Consider the following 21276-nt stretch of genomic DNA (forward strand, 5'->3'; position numbering starts at 1 on the left):
CCGCATCCCAACATCTAGGCCCTCGGGAGGAGTGCAGCTAGGAACCACTGAATAAATAGCTGAGTGAAGTGATGAATGGGAAAAGTTCTAGAAGTCGGCCTAGGTGTCTGAAGCAACCTTTCTTTTATTGGGGGGTGTGTGGGGGGGGGATGTGATGGAAGAGTGACAACACACTGACTCTCCACTCCCACCCTTTGTTAGCACCCGGGTCCCTGCCCCCTCCCCGCCACCGCCCGCCCCCTCCCCAGTTCCAGCGCCCCCGCTGCGCAGGCCCCGCGGCTCGAAGGGCCGCAGGCAGCGGAGGCGAGCTCCGATTGGAGGTTTATTCTAGCGGGCGGAGGATGAGCTCATCCGCAGCCAATGGCGGGCCGGCACCGGGCTGGGGCTCCCCGCACCTGGCCCGGCGATTGAAGCTGCGGTCCGCGGAGCTCGCTCGGCTCGCGGGGCCGCAGGGGCGGAGGCGGCCTGGGACAAGCTGGCTCGTCCCCCGAGCTCCTGGCTCACACAGGTACGGTGTCTGCTCGGTTCTTCATCCCCCGCAGGCCTCTCCTCTCCCTGCCCCCAACCCTTGCCTTCCTTGGCCGGTCCCCACCCCGCCGCAGCCCGGGCGCGCTGCACCGTGCGCGCGCGGGACCTGCGTGCGCCTTGTGGCACGGAAGGCAAGGATGCTCCTCTGACTCCGGCTGCCGGTGGGGACCCAGAGCGCAGGCTTCAGAGCAGCGGGGATGGCCCCCGATGGGCCGGGCCTGCTCCTCTCTCCACCTCCAGGCCGCATCCTAACCCAGGGCTCAGCTCTCAGCTGCCTTGGAGATGCGGGTTTCCTCCCAACCGCCCCTACATCCGGCCGTGAAGGCCTGACGTTAGAAGTTTCCAGCTGGTCTAGTCTGTTCCCATTGGCACCTAAAATATCAAAAGGTGTCCGCCAGGCTGCAGGGAGGGACAGAGGCGGTGCTGACTGGCCCTGACTCAGCCCCTTTCCCACACCTGCTGCTCTCATCCCCGTTGACCATCCGAGGTCACTCATTGCTTAGGGAAGAGAAGCTGTGGCGTCCTTGACCACGTGGACCTCTGGCCTTCTCAGCATCAGGGCCAGTAGGGAAAGCCATCCCTTCCTTAGAGGTGGGTCACCCTGCCTGCTTCGTTTAACTCAGCCTGAAGTTACACCAAAAATGCCCATCAGTCATCTCTTCTGCCAGTGGTCTTGAAATGAGCTCTGTGCCCAGCTCTCTGCTGACTGTGTTGGGGTGCGTGTGTGGAGAGGGGAGGAGGTGGGCCCTCTGGCTTCAAGATTAAGAGGTGCCACAGGGCTGAACCCCCAGGATAAACCATGGGGAGCAGGGACGCAAGAACAGTCGGTGTGTGAGCAGCAGTGTTGAGCAGTGTGTGTTCTAGACACCAGGCTGGCTCTGTGGAGGCCTCTTGAAGGCATCTCAGGATCACAGACATCCCCAGCTCTGTCCAGGGCTCCGCATGCAGAACGTGCTGGAGAAGTACTTGTGGAGCCAAGTTTGTTCAGTGTTTTTTATTTATTTGAGAGCGGCAGACAGAGAGAGAAAGAGGGAGAGTGACAGAGAGAGAGAGAATGGACGTGCCAGGGCCTCCAGCCACTGCAAACGAACTACAGACGTGTGCGCCCCCTTGTGCATCTGGCCAACGTGGGTCCTGGGGAGCTGAGCCTCGAACCAGGGTCCTGAGGCTTCACAGGCAAGCACTTAACCGCTAAGCCATCTCTCCAGCCCGCGGAGCCAAGTTTGAATGGGAAGACAAGAGCCCCAAGCTGCTCTGTAATTAGCACTGCTAAGGAAGGTCTGGCTCAGTGAAGGGACCTGGCTCACATTAGCTCAAGCCCCTCTATCCTTTAGAGGATGTCTCCCAAGTGTTCAGCGGAAGAAGCACAGTGTGGCTCCCAGCAAGGCCCTCCCTAACACATTTGCTCTTTCCAGACTGCAGCTGCAGGGCAGCCATGAGCCTGGTGGCCTGTGAATGCCCACCTGGCCCGGGCGTGGAGCCTGAGCCCTGCTCACGGGCCCGGTCCCAGGCCTGCGTTTACCTGGAGCAGATTCGTAACCGTGTAGCTACGGGGACACCCGACATGAGCAAGCGTGACTACTTGGTAGACGCAGCCACACAGATCCGGCTGGCCCTGGAGCGTGACGTCAGTGAGGACTACGAGGCAGCCTTCAACCACTACCAGAACGGTGTGGACGTGCTGCTCCGTGGTGTACATGGTAAGGATGGGCCGGGGAGAGTCGGGGCGGGAAGGGAAGGGCCAGTGCAGAGTGCTCCGTCCATCCGTACTGAGAGTACAAGGCACTGTGCCAACTCCACAAAGGGCAGTGATGATAACTAACATTTACTAAGGAGTTCTTGGATGCCAGACACCATTCATTTGAGCCTCACATTAATAGAAGTTACTAGATGTATTTATTGCTTATAGTTATAAGCATATAGGATGATTGTGATGATGATGATGATGACCTTATTTATTTATTTATTTATTTGAGGTAGGGTCTCACTCTAGCTCAGGCTGACCTGGAATTCACTATGTAGTCTCAGGCTGGCCTCGAACTCATGGCGATCCTCCTACCTCTGCCTCCCGAGTGCTGGGGTTAAAGGCGTGCACTGCCATGTCCAGCAATGCTGATTTTAGATGGGACTTTTATTGCTGTCCTGGAAGGTCTTAAATTCCTGAGCTCAAATGAACCACCTCAGCAACTTGGGTGCCCAGGTAGAGATGTGCGTGGTGCTGGGTAGGAACAACATTTTATACTCAGTTTCCAAAATGAGGAAACTGAGGCATGGAGCTATTAAAGGCTTTGCCACCAAGGGGCGTGGCCAAGATTAGGGCTATTTTGGCTCCCAAGACTGTGAGTGCCTTTGGCTGTCCCTGGAGCTGACCTGGGCCACAGCTCTCCGGAAGCTTGAACTCTAGGTGGGGAGAGATGGCTGACTGATGAGTGAGTAATAAGTACTTGTAGTCCTGAGTGGGAAGAGCACTAAGGAGAGAGGGAAGGAAGGAAAACAGGAAACTGAGTCCAGATGGGGCTAGCATGGGATATTTTCTAGAATGTGAAACTCTTAAAACCATTTATTTTTATTTTTTAATTCATTTTATTTGAGAGAGAGAGACAGAGGCAGATAGATAAAGAATGGATGTGTCAAGGCCTCCAGCCACTGCAAACTCCAGACGCATGCACCACCTTGTGCATTTGGCTTATGTGGGTCCTGGGGAGTAGAACCTGGGTCCCTTGGTTTTGCAGGCAAGTGCCTTAACCACAAAGCCATCTCTCCAGCCCAAAACTTTTTATTTACTTTTTTGAAAGAGAAAAGCAGAGAGAGAGAGAGAGAGAAGGGGTGTGCCAGGGCCTCTAAGCCACAGCGAACAAACTTCAGATGCGTGCACCACCTTGTGCATCTGTCTTACGTGAGTACTGAGGAATTGAACCTGGGTCCTTTGGCTTTGCAGGCGAGTGCCTTAACCGCTAAGCCATTCCTCCAGCCCTGAATGTGAAAACACTTAACACGAATACGGAAGAACAGTGGGCGCATTGTTCAATGGAAGGCCTAGCAGTGTTCCAGAAAGTGAGAGGCCCAGGCTTGGGGGAAAAGAGGAGAGCCGTGAAGGACAAAAAGAGGCATTTCAGGCTGGGAGACAGACTGATGTGGAGGCCAGTGTGAGACTCCTCAGGGCCTTGTGGCCAGGCTGTGGGTAACCAGAGTTGCCCCCACTCACCCTTCCTATGCTCCTGCTGCACGGACTCCCACCAACCCTGGGCTTCAAGCCTGTTCGGTGCATTCCTTTCCCATCTACTCTACGCTCCACCCTGGCCCTTGTTCATATTGGGCATCAGCGATAGGGGAAGCAGCGCACTCTGGAAGCTTACGTCTCCTTTTGAAGAAAACGGACGTGGAAATCCCCACCCTGCCCCTTTCCAGGGTGTAAGGACAGCCAGTGAAAGCTGTAGGTGCCAGCTGCCAAGTACGGTTGGCGAGGGGTTGGCTAAGGCTCCCAGCCTCCTCCTGTCCTCTCCCCTCCTCCCCAGCTGACCTCCCACCCCAGTTGGCTCCGTCCAGCACAGGGCTGGGGTTCCCACAGTTGCTTTAGAAACAGGAGCCATCTTTGGGGCCAGGGAGATGGTGCAGTAGATAAAGTCCTTGCCTCCCAACTCTGAGACCTGGGTTTACATCCCCAGACCCTACATAAACGCTGGAAGCTGCGGAGGGCTTGCTGAAATCCCAGTGCACCTGTGATGAGAAGGGAGATGGAGGCAGGAGAAGCCCCTGGATATTCACAAATAGAATGGTGAACAATGAGAAACCCTGTCTTGATGAGATGGAATGTGAGGACCAACCCAAGAGTTGTCCTCTGATCTCTACCCACATGCCATGGCGTGCACGTAACTGCACTCATCCACACATTTTTTTCTTCTCTCTCTCTCTCTCTCTCTCTCTTTGTTTATTTGGTTTTGTTTTGTTTTTCAAGGTAGGGTCTCACTCTAGCCCAGACCTGGAATTCACTATGCAGTCTCAGGGAGGCCTCGAACTCACGGTGATCCTCCTACCTCTGCCTCCCGAGTGCTGGGATTAAAGGCGTGCGCCACCACGCCTAGCTTTTTTGGGTTTTTGAAGTATGGTTTTGCTCTAGCCCAAGCTGACCTGGAATTCACTATGTAATTCTCAGGTTGGTGTTGAACTCACAGCAGTCCTCCTACCTCTGCCTCCCAAGAGTGCTAAGATTAAAGGCATGCGCCGCCATGCCCAGCTTACATTTCTTAAACATTCTTTTATTTATTTATCTATTATTCTTATATTAATATTTCATTTATTTACTTATTTGACAAAAAGAAAGAGGGAGGGAGAGAGAAAATGGGCGCACCAGGGCTTCTAGCCGCTGCAAATGAACTCCAGATGCATGCACAACCTTGTGCATCTGGCTTATGTGGGTACTGGGGAATCGAAACTAGGTCCTTTGGCTCTGCAGGCAAGTGCCTTAACCACTAAGCCATCTCTCCAGCCCTAAACACTCTTTTGTTGTTGTTGTTTTGAAGTAGGGTATCACTCTAACCTAGGTTGATATGGAATTCACTATGTATTCTCAGGGTGACCTCAAACTCACAGCAGTCCTCCTACCTCTGCCTCTTGAGTGCTGGGATTAAAGGCGTGAGCATGCATATATGAATGCACCGGACAGGCTGACCTTGTATTCACTATGGAGTCTCAGGGTGGCCCTGAACTAACGGCGATCCTCCTACCTCTGCCTCCCCAGTGCTGGGATTAAAGGCATGTGCCACCATGCCTGGCATAAATAAATTTTTTAAAAATTAAAATTTTTAGGGCTGGAGAGATGTCTTAGCAGATAAGGCACTTGCCTGTGAAGCCTAAGGACCCAGGTTCGATTCTCCAGTTCCCACATAAGCCACATGCACATAGTGGTGCATGCGTCTGGGGTTCTCTTTTTTCATTATTATTTTTTATTTTTTGGTTTTTTGAGGTAGTGTTTCACTCTAGCTCAGGCTGACCTGGAATTCACTATGTAGTTTCAGGGTGGCCTTGAACTCATGGTGGTCCTCCTACCTCTGCCTCTCGAGTCCTGGAATTAAAGGCTTGTGCCCAGCCATCTGGAGTTCTTTTGCAGTGGCTAGAGGCCCTGGTATACACACACTCTCTCCCCCTCTCTAATAAATAAAAATAATTTTTTAAAAATTAAAAAATATATTTTAGTGCTGGAGAGATGGCTTAGTGATTAAGGCACTTGCCTGCAAAGCCAAGTTCAACTCAAAGCTCAGTTCACCTCCCCAGGACCTACATAAGCCAGATGCACAAGATGGCGCATGCATCTGGAGTTCTTTTGCAGTGGCTGGAGGCCCTGGCGCACTCATTCTCTCTCTCTCTCTGTTTTCCTCTTTCTCTCTCTCTCTCAAATAATAATAATAATAATAAATTTAATTAATTTAAAAATTTTTAAATAGAAATAAGAGCCATCCACTGTGGTGAGCAGAGAGTGGGTGTTTGGTGGGAGCTGGCTTGCCAGCTAGGCCCGGATCGAGGGCAGGAGTGGGCTCTGTTACCCTGGTCCTCCACAGTTGACCCCAACAAGGAGCGGCGTGAGGCGGTAAAGCTGAAAATTACCAAGTACCTGCGGCGGGCGGAAGAGATCTTCAACTGTCACCTGCAGCGGACACTGGGTGGCGGAGCCAGCACTGACACGGTAATGAGACCATTCCTGCAGGCCTGAGGAGAAGGAGGGCTCTGAGGGGAGAGAACCCCTTGTTCTCCCAGTGTCAGGACAGGGTGGGTGGTAGAGGGGACGAGTCCATATGTGTTCAGGCTTGCCCTCCAGCCCTCTGTTTCCCCTCTGTAGCACACCCTCAAGCAGCCTCCCCGAGCGTGTGTGCGCGTGTCTCCATACCATTCTCTCACACACACACTCGGAGTCTCCACATTCTGTATCTGTTGTGCATGAACACACCAGAAGTATCTGGAATGCACATATACACATGAGCGCATGCATAGATGTGTGTTGAAGGTGTCCCCTTGTAGCTTTTCCTGACCCTGGGTGGGGGGACCCACACACATGTTCCACGCTCTCTGGCCTGCACACATACCGTCTTAGGCCCATTGCATCCTTTAGGCTGCCTTACCCAAAAGTAAGTTGTCTTAGGCTGGAGAGATGGCTCAGCAGTTAAGGCACATGCCTGCAAAGCTAAAGGACCCAGGTTCAGTTTCCCCAGTACCCACATAAGCCATTCGCACAAGGTAGCACATGCACCTGGAAGTTATTTGTAGTGGCTAGAGGCCCCGGCATGCCCATTCTCTCTATCTGCCTTACTCTCTCAAATAATAGAGAGAGAGAGAAAGGCACAGAGAATGGGGGCACCAGGGCCTCCAACCACTGTAAACAGATTCCAGATACATGCGCCCCCTTGTTATCTATCTGGCTTACGTGGGTCCTAGAGAATCGAACCTGGATCCTTTGGCTTTACAGGAACTTAACTGCTAAGCCATCTCTCCAGCCTTAAAATATAATTTTTTTTTAAAGTAAGTTGTCTGGATTCCCGGGCATGTTCCTGAAACTCATTCCCACCCCTTACCCTGGGAACATCTGCCTCTGTGGACAAGGCTTTTAAAATATTTACTTATTTATTTGACAGAGAAAGAGGAAATGGGTGCACCAGGGCCTCCAGCCACTGCAAATGAACCCCAGACACGTGTGCCCCCTTGTGCATCTGGCTAACATGGGTCTTGGGGAATCGAACCTGGGTCCTTTGGCTTTGCAGGCAAACGCCTTAACCGCTAAACCATCCCCTCAGCCCCGTGGACAGGGCTTTTGAGAGGGACCATCAGAGGCTCCAAGAACTTGGCCTTGGAGGGCTGGGTAAAGAGGTCGGCCTGGTCATTTTGAACCAGTGTGGACCACCCCTGCCACCAGAGTTAAAGGAAGATTATTCTGCTCAACCTGTCCCTAAGAGACAGGGTCTCCCTGGATCCGGGTCCTACCCACCTGGGCTCCCGGGGCTCTCCTGACAGCCAGGAGCTGGGCCGCCCAGACTCAGTGTGGCTTTGTCTTCTTCCAACGCAGGGCTTTAGCAGCCTGAGGCTCCGGCCCATCCGCACCCTGAGCTCTGCCCTGGAGCAGCTGAGGGGCTTCCGAGTGGTCGGGGTCATTGAGAAGGTGAGTGAGCAGGGGCTCGCAGTGTGGGAAGGGAACAGGTGTGTGAGATCAGGGCGATAGGTATACGGAGAGGCATGGGGGGGGGGGTCTGTCATAGCTTCCTACCTCTGCAGGTGGGGGAAAGTGCAGGCTCAGGAGCCCAGCGGCTCCCTCCCTCACCCATCCACTCAGATCCTGGAGAGGCAAATGTGGGGGGGAGGGAGAAGATGCAGTCTGTTTCCCCACCGCCCTCCAGCTCAGACACACACCACCTGCAGAAACCACGGAGGGGCCGTGCCCGAGACGCCTTCTAGCAGCCACTGCCCTGTCCATTCCCACTTCCCACGGGCCTTCCCCTGCACTCCAGCCCTGCACCCCTGAGTCTCCCCACCACACACGGCTGAGCACCTCCCACGCTGGAAGGCACTACTTCTCTCCTGAACCTTCCAGGAGATACATGCATCGCTGCAAGTTGCTTGCCTTGTCCAGGACCTCCTTGGTAGCTCTGCCCTTTCTCCATCCAGTCCACACGCCCTCATCCTGACTGCATCTTGCACTTTCCCTGTAATTCAGGGCAGATAAGAAGATAGGACATGCCAGCCCAACCCTTACTAAAGAGGTCAGATGAAAGTTGAACCGGTATCAGATTCTCCTCTGTCCCCAGTACAGAGCTCTAAAACAGTTCTTTCCCAAGCTGTCCATTTATACATAAGAGGCATCTGGGGAGCTTCCCAGAAATACAGATGCCTGGGCCCAGCGCCAGACCTGTGGAACTAGAATCTGGAATCGAAACCCGGGATCTGTGACTGGACAGATCTGGTGGGTCTGGGAGTTCACAAAGGAAAGGAGGCCAGTGTGTGCTTCCCCCATGCAGGACAATGGCACGCTGCCTGGCGTGCAGGCTCTGGGTCTGGGAAGTGCACTGTGCACAAGTCCTGACACTGCTCTGAGCTTTGGTTTCCTAGTGAATGAGGTGGAGTGGGAATTCTCCCCAAAAGGGGTAATCTGGGAAGGAAATGAAATGACTTTTGGGAAAAGCCTGGCACGTGCTAAGACACTTGCTGACACTTGTGTAAGTGACAAGAGTGGCAAGGCGCAAGCACCCATCGGCAGGCCCTGCTCCAGCTGCTTCTCCTGGGTCCCTGGAACAGGTCCCAGGCTGTCAGCGAAGGCCCGGCCAGCTGCCATCTGCTGTAGGCCCCGCTCCCATGGCCTGACCTTAGTCAAACACAGCCACGCCCATGGACAGGCTGGGAAGTGAATAATGCCATTTCTTTTCTTTCTTTTTAAAAAATATATATTCTATTTATTTATTTGAGAGAGAGAGAGGGAGAGAGAATGGGCACACCAAGGCCTCCAGCCACTGCAGATGAACCCCAGACACGAGCTCCCGCTTGTGCATCTGGCTTACGTGGGTCCTAGAGAATCGAACCGGGATCCTTTGGCTTTGCAGGCAAACACCTTAGCTGCTAAGGCATCTCTTCAGCCTGACATCATTTCTTTTGGGTGATATACCAGTGAGCCTTAGAGACTATGGTGAGCAAGGTTCCAAAGTGAGTAAGTCTGGGAGACAGGGGGTTAAAGTTACATTACTTTGCATTTTTTCAAACTTTATCTATTTGTGAGGTAAGAGAGAGAATGAGAATGAGCAGACCAGAGCCTCTGGCCACTGCAAATGAATTCTTGGCTTCATGCATCTGGCTTCACATGGGTATTAGTGAATCGAACCCAGGCTTTCAGGCTTTGCAAGAAGCACCTTTAACTGCTGAACCATTTCTCCAGCCACACTTTATACTTTTTTTATATTTGCATTTATTTACAAGCAGAGAGAGAGGTTGAGAGAAGAGAGACAGAGAGAATGGGCCAGCCACTGCAAACAAACACCAGATGCATGCACCACTTTGTGCATCTGGCTTTACGTGGGTCCTGGGGAGTCGAACCCGGATTGTTAGGCTTCGCAGGCAAGTGCCTTAACCGTTGAGCCATGTTTCCAGCCCCACTTTGTATTTGAATGTTAAAAGTTCTCAGAGCTTTTGGGATGCAAACATATATATTGGGAGTCTCCAAGAGGGAAGTCTGTGACACAGAAGTTTGTTCAGCAGCAGGACATGTCCACATTTACAGGCATTTTCATATCCAGTACTCTGCAGCCTGCGCAAGAGAACCCACACTGAAATCAGCACCAACTACGCTGCCTTGAGATTATCCCTTTCCCACCCTGTCTCGGCTACACAAGTGATGGACTCCAGGTCCCTTCAGAAAACCTACCCCATTTCCAAGGACAGCACTTTCCCCAAATTAGGGAAGGTATTAGGGCCCTGGAGCCCAGTCCATGAATCTACCCAGGCAGATACAGGTAGCAGGGCAGGGCCAGCGCCAACCAGCAACAGCCCTCAGGCCCAGGGGAGGAGTCAAGGGCTTGCTCAGGACAGCCTGGTGTGCCCAGTGGTCTCCAGCTATGGGCCTAGCTGGGCAAGGCAGGGGGGGTTCCAGGGGCTGAAGAGATGCTGGCAGGAAGCCATGAGGTGCATGCATCAAGCACTGGGTGGGCAGCCGTGATGTCCAAGGATCTGTCCTCAGGGACATGTCACCCTGTTTTTGCTAAACCACTTCTGAGATGTTGAGAGTTTGACATAGGGAAGACAAAGGTCTTCTAAGTAGCTTCTTGTTTGATTTGGCTCAAACACAGGATTTAAAAATATATAGTTTGGGCTGGGGAGATGGCTTAGCGGTTAAGCGCTTGCCTGTGAAGCCTAAGGACCCCGGTTCGAGGCTCGGTTCCCCAGGTCCCACGTTAGCCAGATGCACAAGGGGGTGCACGCGTCTGGAGTTCGTTTGCAGAGGCTGGAAGCCCTGGCACGCCCATTCTCTCTCTCCCCCTCTATCTGTCTTTCTCTCTGTGTCTGTCACTCTCAAATAAATAAATAAAAATTAAAATACATATATATATATATTTTTTTTATTTATTTACTTGCAAGCAGAGGGAGACAGGAGAGAGGGAATGAGAACAGGAAACCAGGGCTGCTAGCCACTGCAAACAAACTCCACATGCATGGGCCACATTGCATCTGGCTTTATGTGGTTACTGGGGAATCGAACCAGGGTCCTTAGACTTTGCAGGCAAACATCTTAACCACCGAGCCATCTCTCCAGTCCCGTGTTTGTTGTTGTTGTTTTGGTTTGGTTTTGGTTTTTTGAGGTAGGGTCTCACTCTAGCCCAGGCCTTGAGTTCCTACTTCTGCCTCCCAAGTGCTGGGGTTAAAGGCGTACACCACCACACCTGGCTCTCTGTGTACCTTTTTTTAAAAATATTTTATTTATTTATTTGAGAGAGAGAAAGACAGAGAATGGGCACACCAGGGCCTCTAGCCACTACAAACGAACTCCAGATGCATGCACTACCTTGAATATCTGGCTTACGTGGATACTGGGGAATTGAACCTGGGTCCTTAGGCTTCGCAGGCAAGTGCTTACTAGCCAGGCGTAGTGGTGCAACCCTTCAATCCTTGCACTTGGAAGGCAGAGGTAGGAGGAGCACTGAGAGTTCGAGGCCGCTGTGAGACTACATGAATTCCAGGACAGCCTGAGCTAGAGTGAGACCCTACCTCAAAAAAATAAACAAAAAGGGATTTCTGTTCCACTGGCTTTATCTGTGTCCCAGGAAATCAGCAGGTTCCTTTTAAAAAGAAAATGCTGGGCTGGAGAGATGGCTTAGCAGTTAAGGTGCTTGCCCGTAAAGCCAAAGGACCCAAGTTCGACTCCCCAGGACCCACGAAAGCCAGATGCACAAGGTGGCGCATGTGTCTGGAGTTTGTTTACAGTGGCTGGAGGCCCTTGCGCACCCATTCTGTCTCTCTCAAAAAAAATAAATAAAAACAAATGTTTTTAAAGGTAGGAGCAGGTACCCACAATTGCCTTCCATCTTCCCAATTATAAGGCTCACCTCCTATTTGTGAGGCACATCCTCACTTAGAGATGTGTGGCGTCAAATCTTCAGTCAGTCTGACACGAAAAGAAGTAGGCTGTGCATCCAGGAGAGTAGTCACATACGACGGGCTGCATCAAGTCAAACACTCTGTGTCTCAGTTTCACGGGTCACATGTCAAGGGCTTCATCACTATTTGAGGCTAATGGCTTCCCCCACTGCAGAAGGTAGAACTACAGGATTTCACAGTGGCAGAAAGTTATGTTTCGCAGTGCTATCTATACTTATTTGTTTGAAAGAGGGAGATAGGCAGAGAGAGAATGGGCACATCAGGGCCTCCAGCCACTGCAAACAAACTCCTGACACATGCGCCACCTTGTGAATCTGGCTTGACGTGGGTCCTGGGGGAATGGAACCTGGGTCCTTTGGCTTTGCAGGCAAGCACCTTAACCACTAAGCCATCTCTCCAGCCCAGCAGTGCCATATTTTAATAAGTATCTTAAAGAGAATGAACTAAGAAGATTCAAGGAGGTCAAGTTTTAGATTGTGCTCTGTCTCCCAACCCACTTAGGAAAAGAGGATTTTTTTTTTTTTTTTTTTTGAGGTAGGGTTTTGCTGTGGCCCAGGCTGACCTAGAATTCACTATATAGTCTCAGGCTGACCTCTAACTCATGGCAATCCTCCTACCTCTGCCTCCCCAGTGCTGGGATTAGAGGCGTGCGCCACCACGCCTGGTTTTTTTTTTTTTTTCCCCCCCCTTGGTTTGGTTGCACCTCTGCTACCCTTTTGAGATATAAGGAAATAAAAAGAGATTTTAAAACCAGGGGAAAAAAGACAAAAATTCACAACCCTACCTCCAAGCTAAACTTCAAAATAATCACTATTAATGTTTAGGTATAATTCCTTCTAGGAAAAGAAATAGGTTTTAATGTGTCTTGAATGTAGTTCTTCGAGGGACAGGTCAAGTTATAGGGTTCTTTTTTGTTTGTTTGGTTGGTTTTTTTCAAGGTAGAGTCTCAAGACTGTAGCTCAGGCTGAATTCACTCTAGTCTCAAGGTGGCCTCAAACTCTCGGTGATCCTCCTATCTCTGCCTCCTGAAATGCTGGGATGAAAGGCATACACCATCAAGTCAGGCGCAAGGTGTAGTTTTACCTTTCTCATCCTTCCCAGCTGGATTTTCGGATTGTAAATCAGAGGGCCCGGCCCAGGACGAGGTGGTGGGAAATGCCACTTGGCAAAGGATGATGGGGAATTATCTGGAGTGTCAGTACTTGTGGGAAATTTTTTTTTTTTCCCTAAACAAGTTTTCTGCCTTTTTTCAAACATCGCACAAGTTTGTTAGGAAGCCAAGACCAAGCTGGGCTGTCTGTGGCCATTGGAAGGGAGACCTCTGGTGGTCAAAAAGAATCCACTCTCCTGCCACACGAAGGACATAGGGCTCTTTGCCTACTTCCATTTTATGATAATGGGGAAACTGAGGCCCCTGCTAAGCTCTTCTCTAGAATTAGCCTGTCTAAACTCAAATCCTGAGTCTACCAGGTTTTTTTTTGTTTGCTTGTTTGAGGTATGATCTCGCTCTAGCCCAGGCGGACCTGGAATTCACTATGTAATCATAGGGTGGCTTTGAATTCACAGCAATCCTTCTACCTCTGCCTCCTGGGTGCTGGGACTAAAGACATAAGCTACCACGCCTACCTAAGTTTGTGTGTGTGTGTGTGTTTAAATGAGATAAAGTCTCATTCTAGCCCAGGCTGTCCTTGAACTTACAACAACGTTCCTACCTCGGCTTCCTGAGTGCTGGAACTAAAGGCATGAGCCATGATGCCCAGCTTTCTACTGTTTTATTTTTTTGTTTTTTTTTTTTGGTCAGTGGGACTGTGGTAGGCAATTTAATCTCTCAATTTCATCAATAAAGTGGGTCACTAATAATTCTCACCTGATAGGGATAGCACTCCCACTACATTGGCCACCTGGGGGTGTCGGCCAGGTGGGTTTGCAGCCAAGAAGTCACAACACCAGAGCCCTCACATTCCCTCCTCTAGGCAGAATCCTCTGCCTTCTTGCCCAGACACTACTCTGTGACCCTTCCTTCCCCCTCCTATACCTGGGCCCACCCCTGAGATGAACCAAGGGTCCAGCTCCAGACTAGGCCAGCAGTGTGCAGGACACTGCTTTTAACCAAAGCCCACAAGGAGAAGGGATGCTGAGGGCAGTCTCCAGAGATTCCCCTGCTGGCATGGGTGATCGCACCTGCCTGTATTTATAGGACAGTGTAAGCCAGTGGCAATACACACCTTTAATCCTAGCAGTCAGGAGGAAGAGGTAGAAGGACAGCCATGAGTTCAAGGCCACCCTGAGGCTATAGAGTGAATTCCAGGTCAGCCTGAGCTACAGTGAGACGCTACTAAGCACAAGAATAAGGAAGTGTGGCATATCAGGGAGAGAGAGACCTAAAGAAACATGCCAAGCCCAGGGCCTGGCCCACCTGACCTAGGGCCGCACCCCAACAGCTCCCTCATGTAAGCAGCAGGGAGTGACTAGCTCTGAGGTCCTTCCGCTGTGACACCTTCAAACCTTGAAGGATGGAGAGCTCTGGGAAAAACCTGCCGCGAGGGGTTGGGTTTCAGCTGTCGTTGAGCCACATGGGGCCCTGATCAGTGTCGGCTTCCCCCAACCTCAGCTACTGATTGATGCCCAAGGCTGCTTGCCATGCCTGTATGAACATCTGTTACATCCCTGGACTGTACAGTGCTTTGGTGAACCTGAGCTGGATGGGGTGCGGGGGGGAGGGGGGTCCTTGCCCTTAAGGCACTCACACCCAGGAGACAGGAGGCTCCCCTGAGGGACAGCCCAGAGAGCACTGCTTACTGGCCTCTCCCAGGAGCCCAGAGGAGCACCAGAGCACCTCGAGCTCTCGCAAGGGTTGGGTGAGGGGACGGTAGTCAGCCTGGGAGGGAACTGTGTTCTCCATACTGCCTGGAGCAAGTAAGCTGTGGGACTAACCTGTTCTTTGACCAGTGCCTCCTGGAATTTGGCAGGTGCAGCTGGTCCAGGACCCAACATCTGGAGGGACCTTCGTGGTGAAGGCAGGTGCTGCCCAGCACGCCATCTCCGCCCCCCCCCCCGCACGCCTCCCCCACCATTCTGCATTCCTCTTGGGACCTTTTCAAAGCTCTTGAAGTCCCTATCCTCTAGAGAACCCCCTCTCCAGAATCTGCACCTAGAGCCCATGTGCCCTGCAAATCCAAAAACTGCTTATTCATCTCCTGAACATGGCCCCTGCTTCCAGAACAGATAAGACACATGCAATCTCATCCCTGGGCCTGGATTCTATGGAGAATAGGGGTGAAGGCCAGGTCAGGAGATGGGGGGGAAGGCAGTTGGCTCCTCACATTGGCTTCCAGTTCACATCCTGGTGTCCTGAAGCCAGGGCATGGATGTCTCTTAACAGCAGCAGCCGATCTACCTGCCCTGTCCCTTCCCCAGAGCCTGCCCAGGTGCCACGCGGTGAGTCGCGAGCGGTTGACCATCATCCCGCATGGGGTCCCCTACATGACAAAGCTGCTGCAGTACTTTGTGAGTGAAGACTCCATCTTCCTGCACCTGGAGCATGTGCAAGGTGAGGGGGCCCGCGGGGCCCCACCAGCTCCTCGGAGCTTTGAATACTGTCATCCACTCCCTTAAAATGCCCAATCTTGAGGTGTGGCTTGCTGCAGCAGATGTATGGCCCAGATGGGGGACCCAGGTTTTCTGGAGGCTAATGGCAGGGCCAGGCTGCTATGGGAACTCCTGGGCAGGATGTATACACCCTAGGCAAGCAAAGAGGGCATTTAGCCAGCTGTCTTTGCCAGTTTCCTTCACTTTGATTGGTGCCCATCCCTAAGTGGCCACATGGGATGGTGGTGGAAGCTGTAAGAACAGGAATGGGGCCATGTGGTAGGTGTTTAATGCTTTTTAAAAAAAAACTCTGGGGTACACCCTTGGATCAAGATACAGTCAGCTGGGCGTGGTGGTGCGCGCCTTTAATCCCAGCACTTGGGAGGCAGAGGTAGGAGGATCGCCATGAGTTCGAGGCCACCCTGAGAGTACATAATGAATGCTAGGTCAGCCTAGGCTAGAGCGAGACCTTAGCTTGGGTTAAAAAAGAGAGAGACAGTCATCATACATCCATGCCTGGCCTTCTTTACCCCTCATGATACCATTCTCCCTAAAAACAAATGAGAAAGTACAGTATGTTGAATACTGGCAAATCCCCCACTTCAAGGCCACTAATAATAAATAACATCTACCTGGGTATTAAGCCTCTAGAGAGATGCAGGCGGTCAGACTGAGCTCTCTGTAGGTGGGAGAAGTGTGCTGTGCTAAGTGACAGGGGGTGGGAGTGAGAAGGCCAGGACCCCTGTGAGCCAGGGCCATGTGGAGGGAGGTGGGAGCGGGGCCCGGGTCTGGTGTCCACTCTGTCCCCCCCCCCCACTGTCCAGGAGGCACGCTGTGGTCCCACCTCCTCTCCCAGGCGCACCCCCAACACCCTGGACGCCGGTCTGGCCCTGCCCTGGAGAAGTCAAAAGCTCAGCTCAACACCCACCGGGGCCTCCCGAGCCCGGCGCGGCCTCCCCCGGGCCACACCCCGGGGCGGACTTCTCCTCGGAGTGTCCCCGCAGCAGTCGGGGAGGCCCCGAGCCTCAGGCCTTCGGCCAGGACCAGCGCCTCCTCCTCCTCCTCCTCCTCCTCCGACCTCTCCTTGAGCAGCCAAGCCAGGCGAGCCGGCCACAGCTCGAACCCTGCGCCCACGCGGGGGCTCCGCTGGGTTCGTGAGGGGGCCGACCGGGTGCTGGGCAGCTGTGGCCGAGACGGGGCCCGCGTGGGGCGGGGCGGGGCCGTCCCGAGCGCGGGGGACGAGCAGGTGAGGCAGTGGGCGGCCGAGATGCTGCTGGCGCTGGAGGCGCTGCACGAGCACGGGGTGCTGTGCCGGGACCTCAACCCGCGGAACCTGCTCCTGGACCAGGCAGGTAGGAGTCCCAGCCACACACCCCCCCTCCAAGGTGGGAGCCCCCCCCCCAAGTCAAAGGGATTGTAAAGGTCACTGCTGCTTCCTGGCCCTAATGTCACAGCAGCCCTTCGCACGGGACCTGCCTGGCCCTCCTCCCCCAGGAGCCTGGGGCAGCAGCTACCAGGGACACCCCTGAGCTCCGGGTCTCAGGGGCCCGTGTCCCTAGGGAGACTCACCAGACACGGCCTTTAGCTCCACGGGATCGTTGAGGGAAGCCCTAGGACTGCCTCGCCGTGCTGGGTGCTCAGTGATGCTATCGTCATTTCTGTCTTGCCTTTCCTCCCTACGTACGCGGGACAAGGTCACATCCGGCTCACGTATTTTGGCCAGTGGTCAGAAGTGGAGCCCCAGTTTAGCAGGGACGCTGTGGACTGCTTGTACAGTGCCCCAGGCAAGAGGGGGGTGTTGAGGGTTATCTAGATCATGGGTCCCTTTGTGGGGGCTGAGGTCAGTGATGGGTAGTGGGTGGTAGAAATGAGAATATCCGGATAGGCCCCCTTTTATGAGGCCAGGGTAGATGATTCTTTAAAAAAAAAAAAAAATATTTGAGAGAGAATGGGTGTACCAGAGCCTCTAGCCACTGCAACCAAACTCCGGGTGCCTGCACCACCTTGTACATCTGGCTTACGTGGGTCCTTGGGCTTTGCAGGCAAGCACCCTTACTGCTAAGCCATCTCTCCAGCCCTGGCTGTATGTATACTTGTTCACACAGAGGTCGGAGGGATCTCTGAGCTGACTGAAGCCTGTGATTGGTGGAGCTATGGGTCACTGCTGTATGAGCTGCTCACGGGAATGGTGAGTAACTGAGCAGAACTTTGTCAGCCAGCTAGGGTCAAGACAAACGTTGCCCGGTTTCCTAAGACCTGACCATTGGGCTGGATGTCCCGCCACCCCACTGAGGAAGCCGCCACCACTACAAGGCCGTGAGCACATCCAGCACCCCTATCGCACTAGGTGATGTTGCTAAGATCTTCAAATCCTAGGAATGATCTGAGTTGGGATGGCTAGAGGTTTCTGGAAGAGGGTGCCTGAGCTGTCTGAAGATCAGTCATCCCCCAAACCTCCCCCCCCCCAGCTCCTCACCACCAGCTACAGTCTGCAGGTCTGTAACCCCAACCTTAGCTGGCAATAAGACAGGACTCTCATCCAGGCCGGCAGCTGCCCCGTGCAGCGTGGTCAGCCAAGAGTACAATGATCCCCCTGAAAACCCACCTGACCGGGACAGAGGCTCTGCTCTCTGCCCTTCACCCGATGAGCTCAGCACTGCCATCTGGAGCCAATTAGGTTGGGAAGCAAGAGAGGGCCAAACCACATTCATGCAGGAAAACAGCTGGCATGCATGCAGTACAACCTGAAGTCCAGACCTGACCAGACCCATGTGCCTCGGGGCCTCTGAGAACCCCGCCTGCCAACGCCCCCTCCCACCCACCCTGCACGATCTTCACTGAGCGTGGTACAGCAAAGTTCAGCACAGCCTGGAGCATGCAGACCCTAAGCAATGACATTCTCTTATGAAATGTGTTGTGGGGCGCTGCTTTCCTGGAGTGGCCTCTTCAGAGGCCCCACCCTGTGTCCCCCCCTCAGGCACTGTCCCAGAGCCACCCCTCAGGATTCCAGGCTCACACCCAGCTCCAGTTGCCAGAGTGGCTCAGTCGCCCAGCAGCCTCTCTGCTGACCGAGGTAAGCCTAGCTTAGAGGTGGCTTCTTGGACTATGAATGGGGGAGAAGGGGACTGGGAGCACAGAACCACCACAGCCTTGTGTGGGTTATGTGTGCTAATGTGAATACCCGAGGGCACCACCAGTGTTGGGGGAAGGCAGGACCGGGGGTGGTGGGCTGGGATAGCAGGGACTGAACATTCTAGGGGCCGTGGTGCTGGAGCCCCTGGAGGTGAGTGCCCACCTCCTTGGTGGGAGTTGGGAAGGGCTCCAGAGCGCTAACTGGACTTCTCCCCACAGCTGCTGCAGTTCGACCCACAGCAGCGCCTCGGTGCTGGAGAAGGTGGGGCTCGCAAACTCAAGTCCCACCCCTTTTTCAGTACTATCCAGTGGAGCAGACTGGCAGGGTAAGGGGTGGGTCAGTGGGCAAGGAAGCAGCTGGCCTGGCTCTCCTGTCTGCCTGCCACAAGGGCTGTCCCCTCCGATCAGTGAGCTTCAGGAGAACAATGTAGGACAGCAGCTGCCTTTCTGCGCTCCGCTTCCAGCTTGGGCCTCATAAGCAAGACTGTCGCTGCCCAGTAGGGGGCAGTCTGAGGAGCAGCTGAATCCAGGCCCTACTTGCCAGCACCCTGAACCCATCAGGCAACACACACCTGTTGAGTGCAACTACCATATGCCTTTAACATGGTCCTGTCATATGTTAAGGGGTGCCTTCTGTCACTCCAGCTCTGCACTTCTCAGCCAAATGACAAGTTCACTGACACACTCACTGCCATGTTGTGCCCATTGGGACATTCATGGAGACTCGACTCAGGACAGTGATTCAGTGGCTCAGTGGACCCAAACCAGAGCTGTCCTGGGGACATCTTAGACATGTGACCACTAGGCTGCTTCTGCCAGAAGCTGTTCCCACAGGAGTGGGAAGGGTGGGAAGCAGGGACATCTGAGGGGGACAGGAGGGTTCCTGACCAGGCCCTAACTTATGGCTATGGAGAACAAAAGGGAGGGAGGGGAGGGACCTAAAAAGCCAGAAGGAGGTCGGGGGAGGGAAGGAATGCATTTCTGCCACTCGGTTAAGTATGAAAACAGAATAAAGGAGCTCAAGTAATCGGTTAGCATGCGGTACTTATATGAAATAAAGAGCTTTCTTCCCCAGCCAGCCCATCTGTGACAGGGGAGCCTGGCTCATGGGTCTGAGATTACCGTCTCAGGCCTTGAGTCTGTTTGCCATACTCAGTTCTATGCCTACTGAAAGAGAATCTACAAAACACATTAACTACTTTACCCATATGTTCAGCCAGAAGCAAGATTTTCTGGTATGAAGAACTGTGGTGAGTATCCCACAGATAACTCCCTAGGTTTGAGGCTCCTCTCCAGACTCCCTGGATCACTGGGTATAGTGCCTGAGACAAACTTCCATCTGACCTGTCCACAGCGTCTCCTAGCCAGTGTCTACACCACTCGGTGGCACTTCTGACACTGTCCATGGGTTGGGCAACTCCCACCTGACTGCTTGTAACCTAAGGAGGCCCAATATTCCTCAGATTCTCAGAGTGACTCAGGGCCAGAGAATAGGGGAAAACACAGCCTGTTGTCCCAAGCTCCATGGCCATGACCTGGCTGTCCCTGGGGTTTGTCTACTAATAAAGCCTGCTCTTCCTGCAGTGTTCTTATGTCATTAATATAGCAAAAATGGCCTGCACAGGGCACATTACAAGGTACCCTAGAGAAGCTTGAGTGGGCTTAGGACCTGTTAGGCAGCAGGATGTACCTCTGCAGAGAAGCTCTGGGCCTTAGGGGGAAGTGGCCGTATGGGGGATCATGGTGCCAGGGAGGAACACTAGTTTAATCCTCATAGCAACCCCCCTGGGAGATGGTAGCTCCTCAGAAAACGGGCTCTGGGAAGTTAACAGAACCTTTTCCAGCCATCTCACGAGGGCAGCTCCTTCTGCAGCTGCCCTTACGTAAGGCCAGACCACTCGCCTGCAGCTCTATGAAGTACAGCTCACTTGTGGGCCCAACCCTGGCCACACACTGCATCACTTGGAATTCCACTGTCCTAGCCCTGCCATGACTGATAGTTGACCTTTTGATGAAGTGAACGGCTACTTTGTATGTTTACTACCACAGTTAAACCTAGCCCTAGCCCTGGCAAGTACTTCTAGTTTGTTTTTTTTTTTAATTTTTGTTTATTTTTATTTATTTGAGAGCGACAGAGAGAAAGAGGCAGGCAGAGAGAGAGAGAGGAGAGTGGGCGTGCCAGGGCCTCCAGCCACTGCAAACAAACTCCAGACGCTTGCGCCCCCTTGTGCATCTGGCTAACGTGGGTCCTGGGGAACCGAGCCTCGAACCAGGGTTGTTAGGCTTCACAGGCCAGCGCTTAACTGCTAAGCCATCTCTCCAGCCCTACTTCTAGTTTTCTCCTTTCACTGAACCCACCTGCCAGCTCTAATTTCTGCACCCACCTCCACACTGTGACAGGCTTCCAAAGAGAGAATCACTACAGACAGACCAGCAGATAAGGGATCCGTGTGGAAAGTTATGGCTGTGTGTAAACCTAGGCTCTGTCACACCTGCACCTGCGGTCAGTCTAGATTAAATGACCCTGCCTAGTGGCCCCACACATCACTGCTCCTAAGAGGTGACCCCCCCCCCATTTGTCCATACTAACTTCAAACATGTTGGTTCATATGTGGCAGCAAACTCCACCCAGGAATAGGAGCCCTCCCCACTTTCCAGTCCACCCCAGAAATAATGCAAGCCCCCACAAAATGGCAGCTGCCCCATGGTGTTTTGAAGGAGCTTCAGAAGGGGGGAGCCACAATTTCAAGAGTCACTTGCTGGACCTACAGTGCTCCCTGGAAGAAAGCTGGGCACTAAGAATCCCTGGCTGCAGTCAGGGTTCCACCCAACAGGTGTGTTACCGTGTCGAAAGTATGGGCTGGGGAGCTGGGGGCATAGCTCAGTGGTAGAGCACACGAGGTCCCAGTT

The 21276-nt window shown here is 53.1% G+C and overlaps 1 protein-coding gene across 1 annotated transcript; it reads left to right on the top strand.

Annotated features, from left to right (window-relative positions):
- Positions 1–369: 369 nt before the first annotated feature.
- Positions 370–19949, top strand: Rps6kl1 (ribosomal protein S6 kinase like 1). The gene is made up of 11 exons (XM_004649689.2): positions 370–508; positions 1944–2228; positions 6084–6208; positions 7580–7672; positions 14616–14663; positions 15064–15196; positions 16059–16586; positions 16929–17018; positions 17340–17422; positions 18212–18307; positions 18586–19949. Exons 2-11 carry the CDS (start codon positions 1964–1966, stop codon positions 18694–18696), a joined length of 1572 nt encoding a protein of 523 aa, XP_004649746.2. The 5' UTR covers positions 370–508; positions 1944–1963; the 3' UTR covers positions 18697–19949.
- Positions 19950–21276: the final 1327 nt, after the last annotated feature.

This window comes from Jaculus jaculus, chromosome 7, assembly GCF_020740685.1.
Source record: "Jaculus jaculus isolate mJacJac1 chromosome 7, mJacJac1.mat.Y.cur, whole genome shotgun sequence".
Lineage (NCBI taxonomy): Eukaryota > Metazoa > Chordata > Mammalia > Rodentia > Dipodidae > Jaculus > Jaculus jaculus.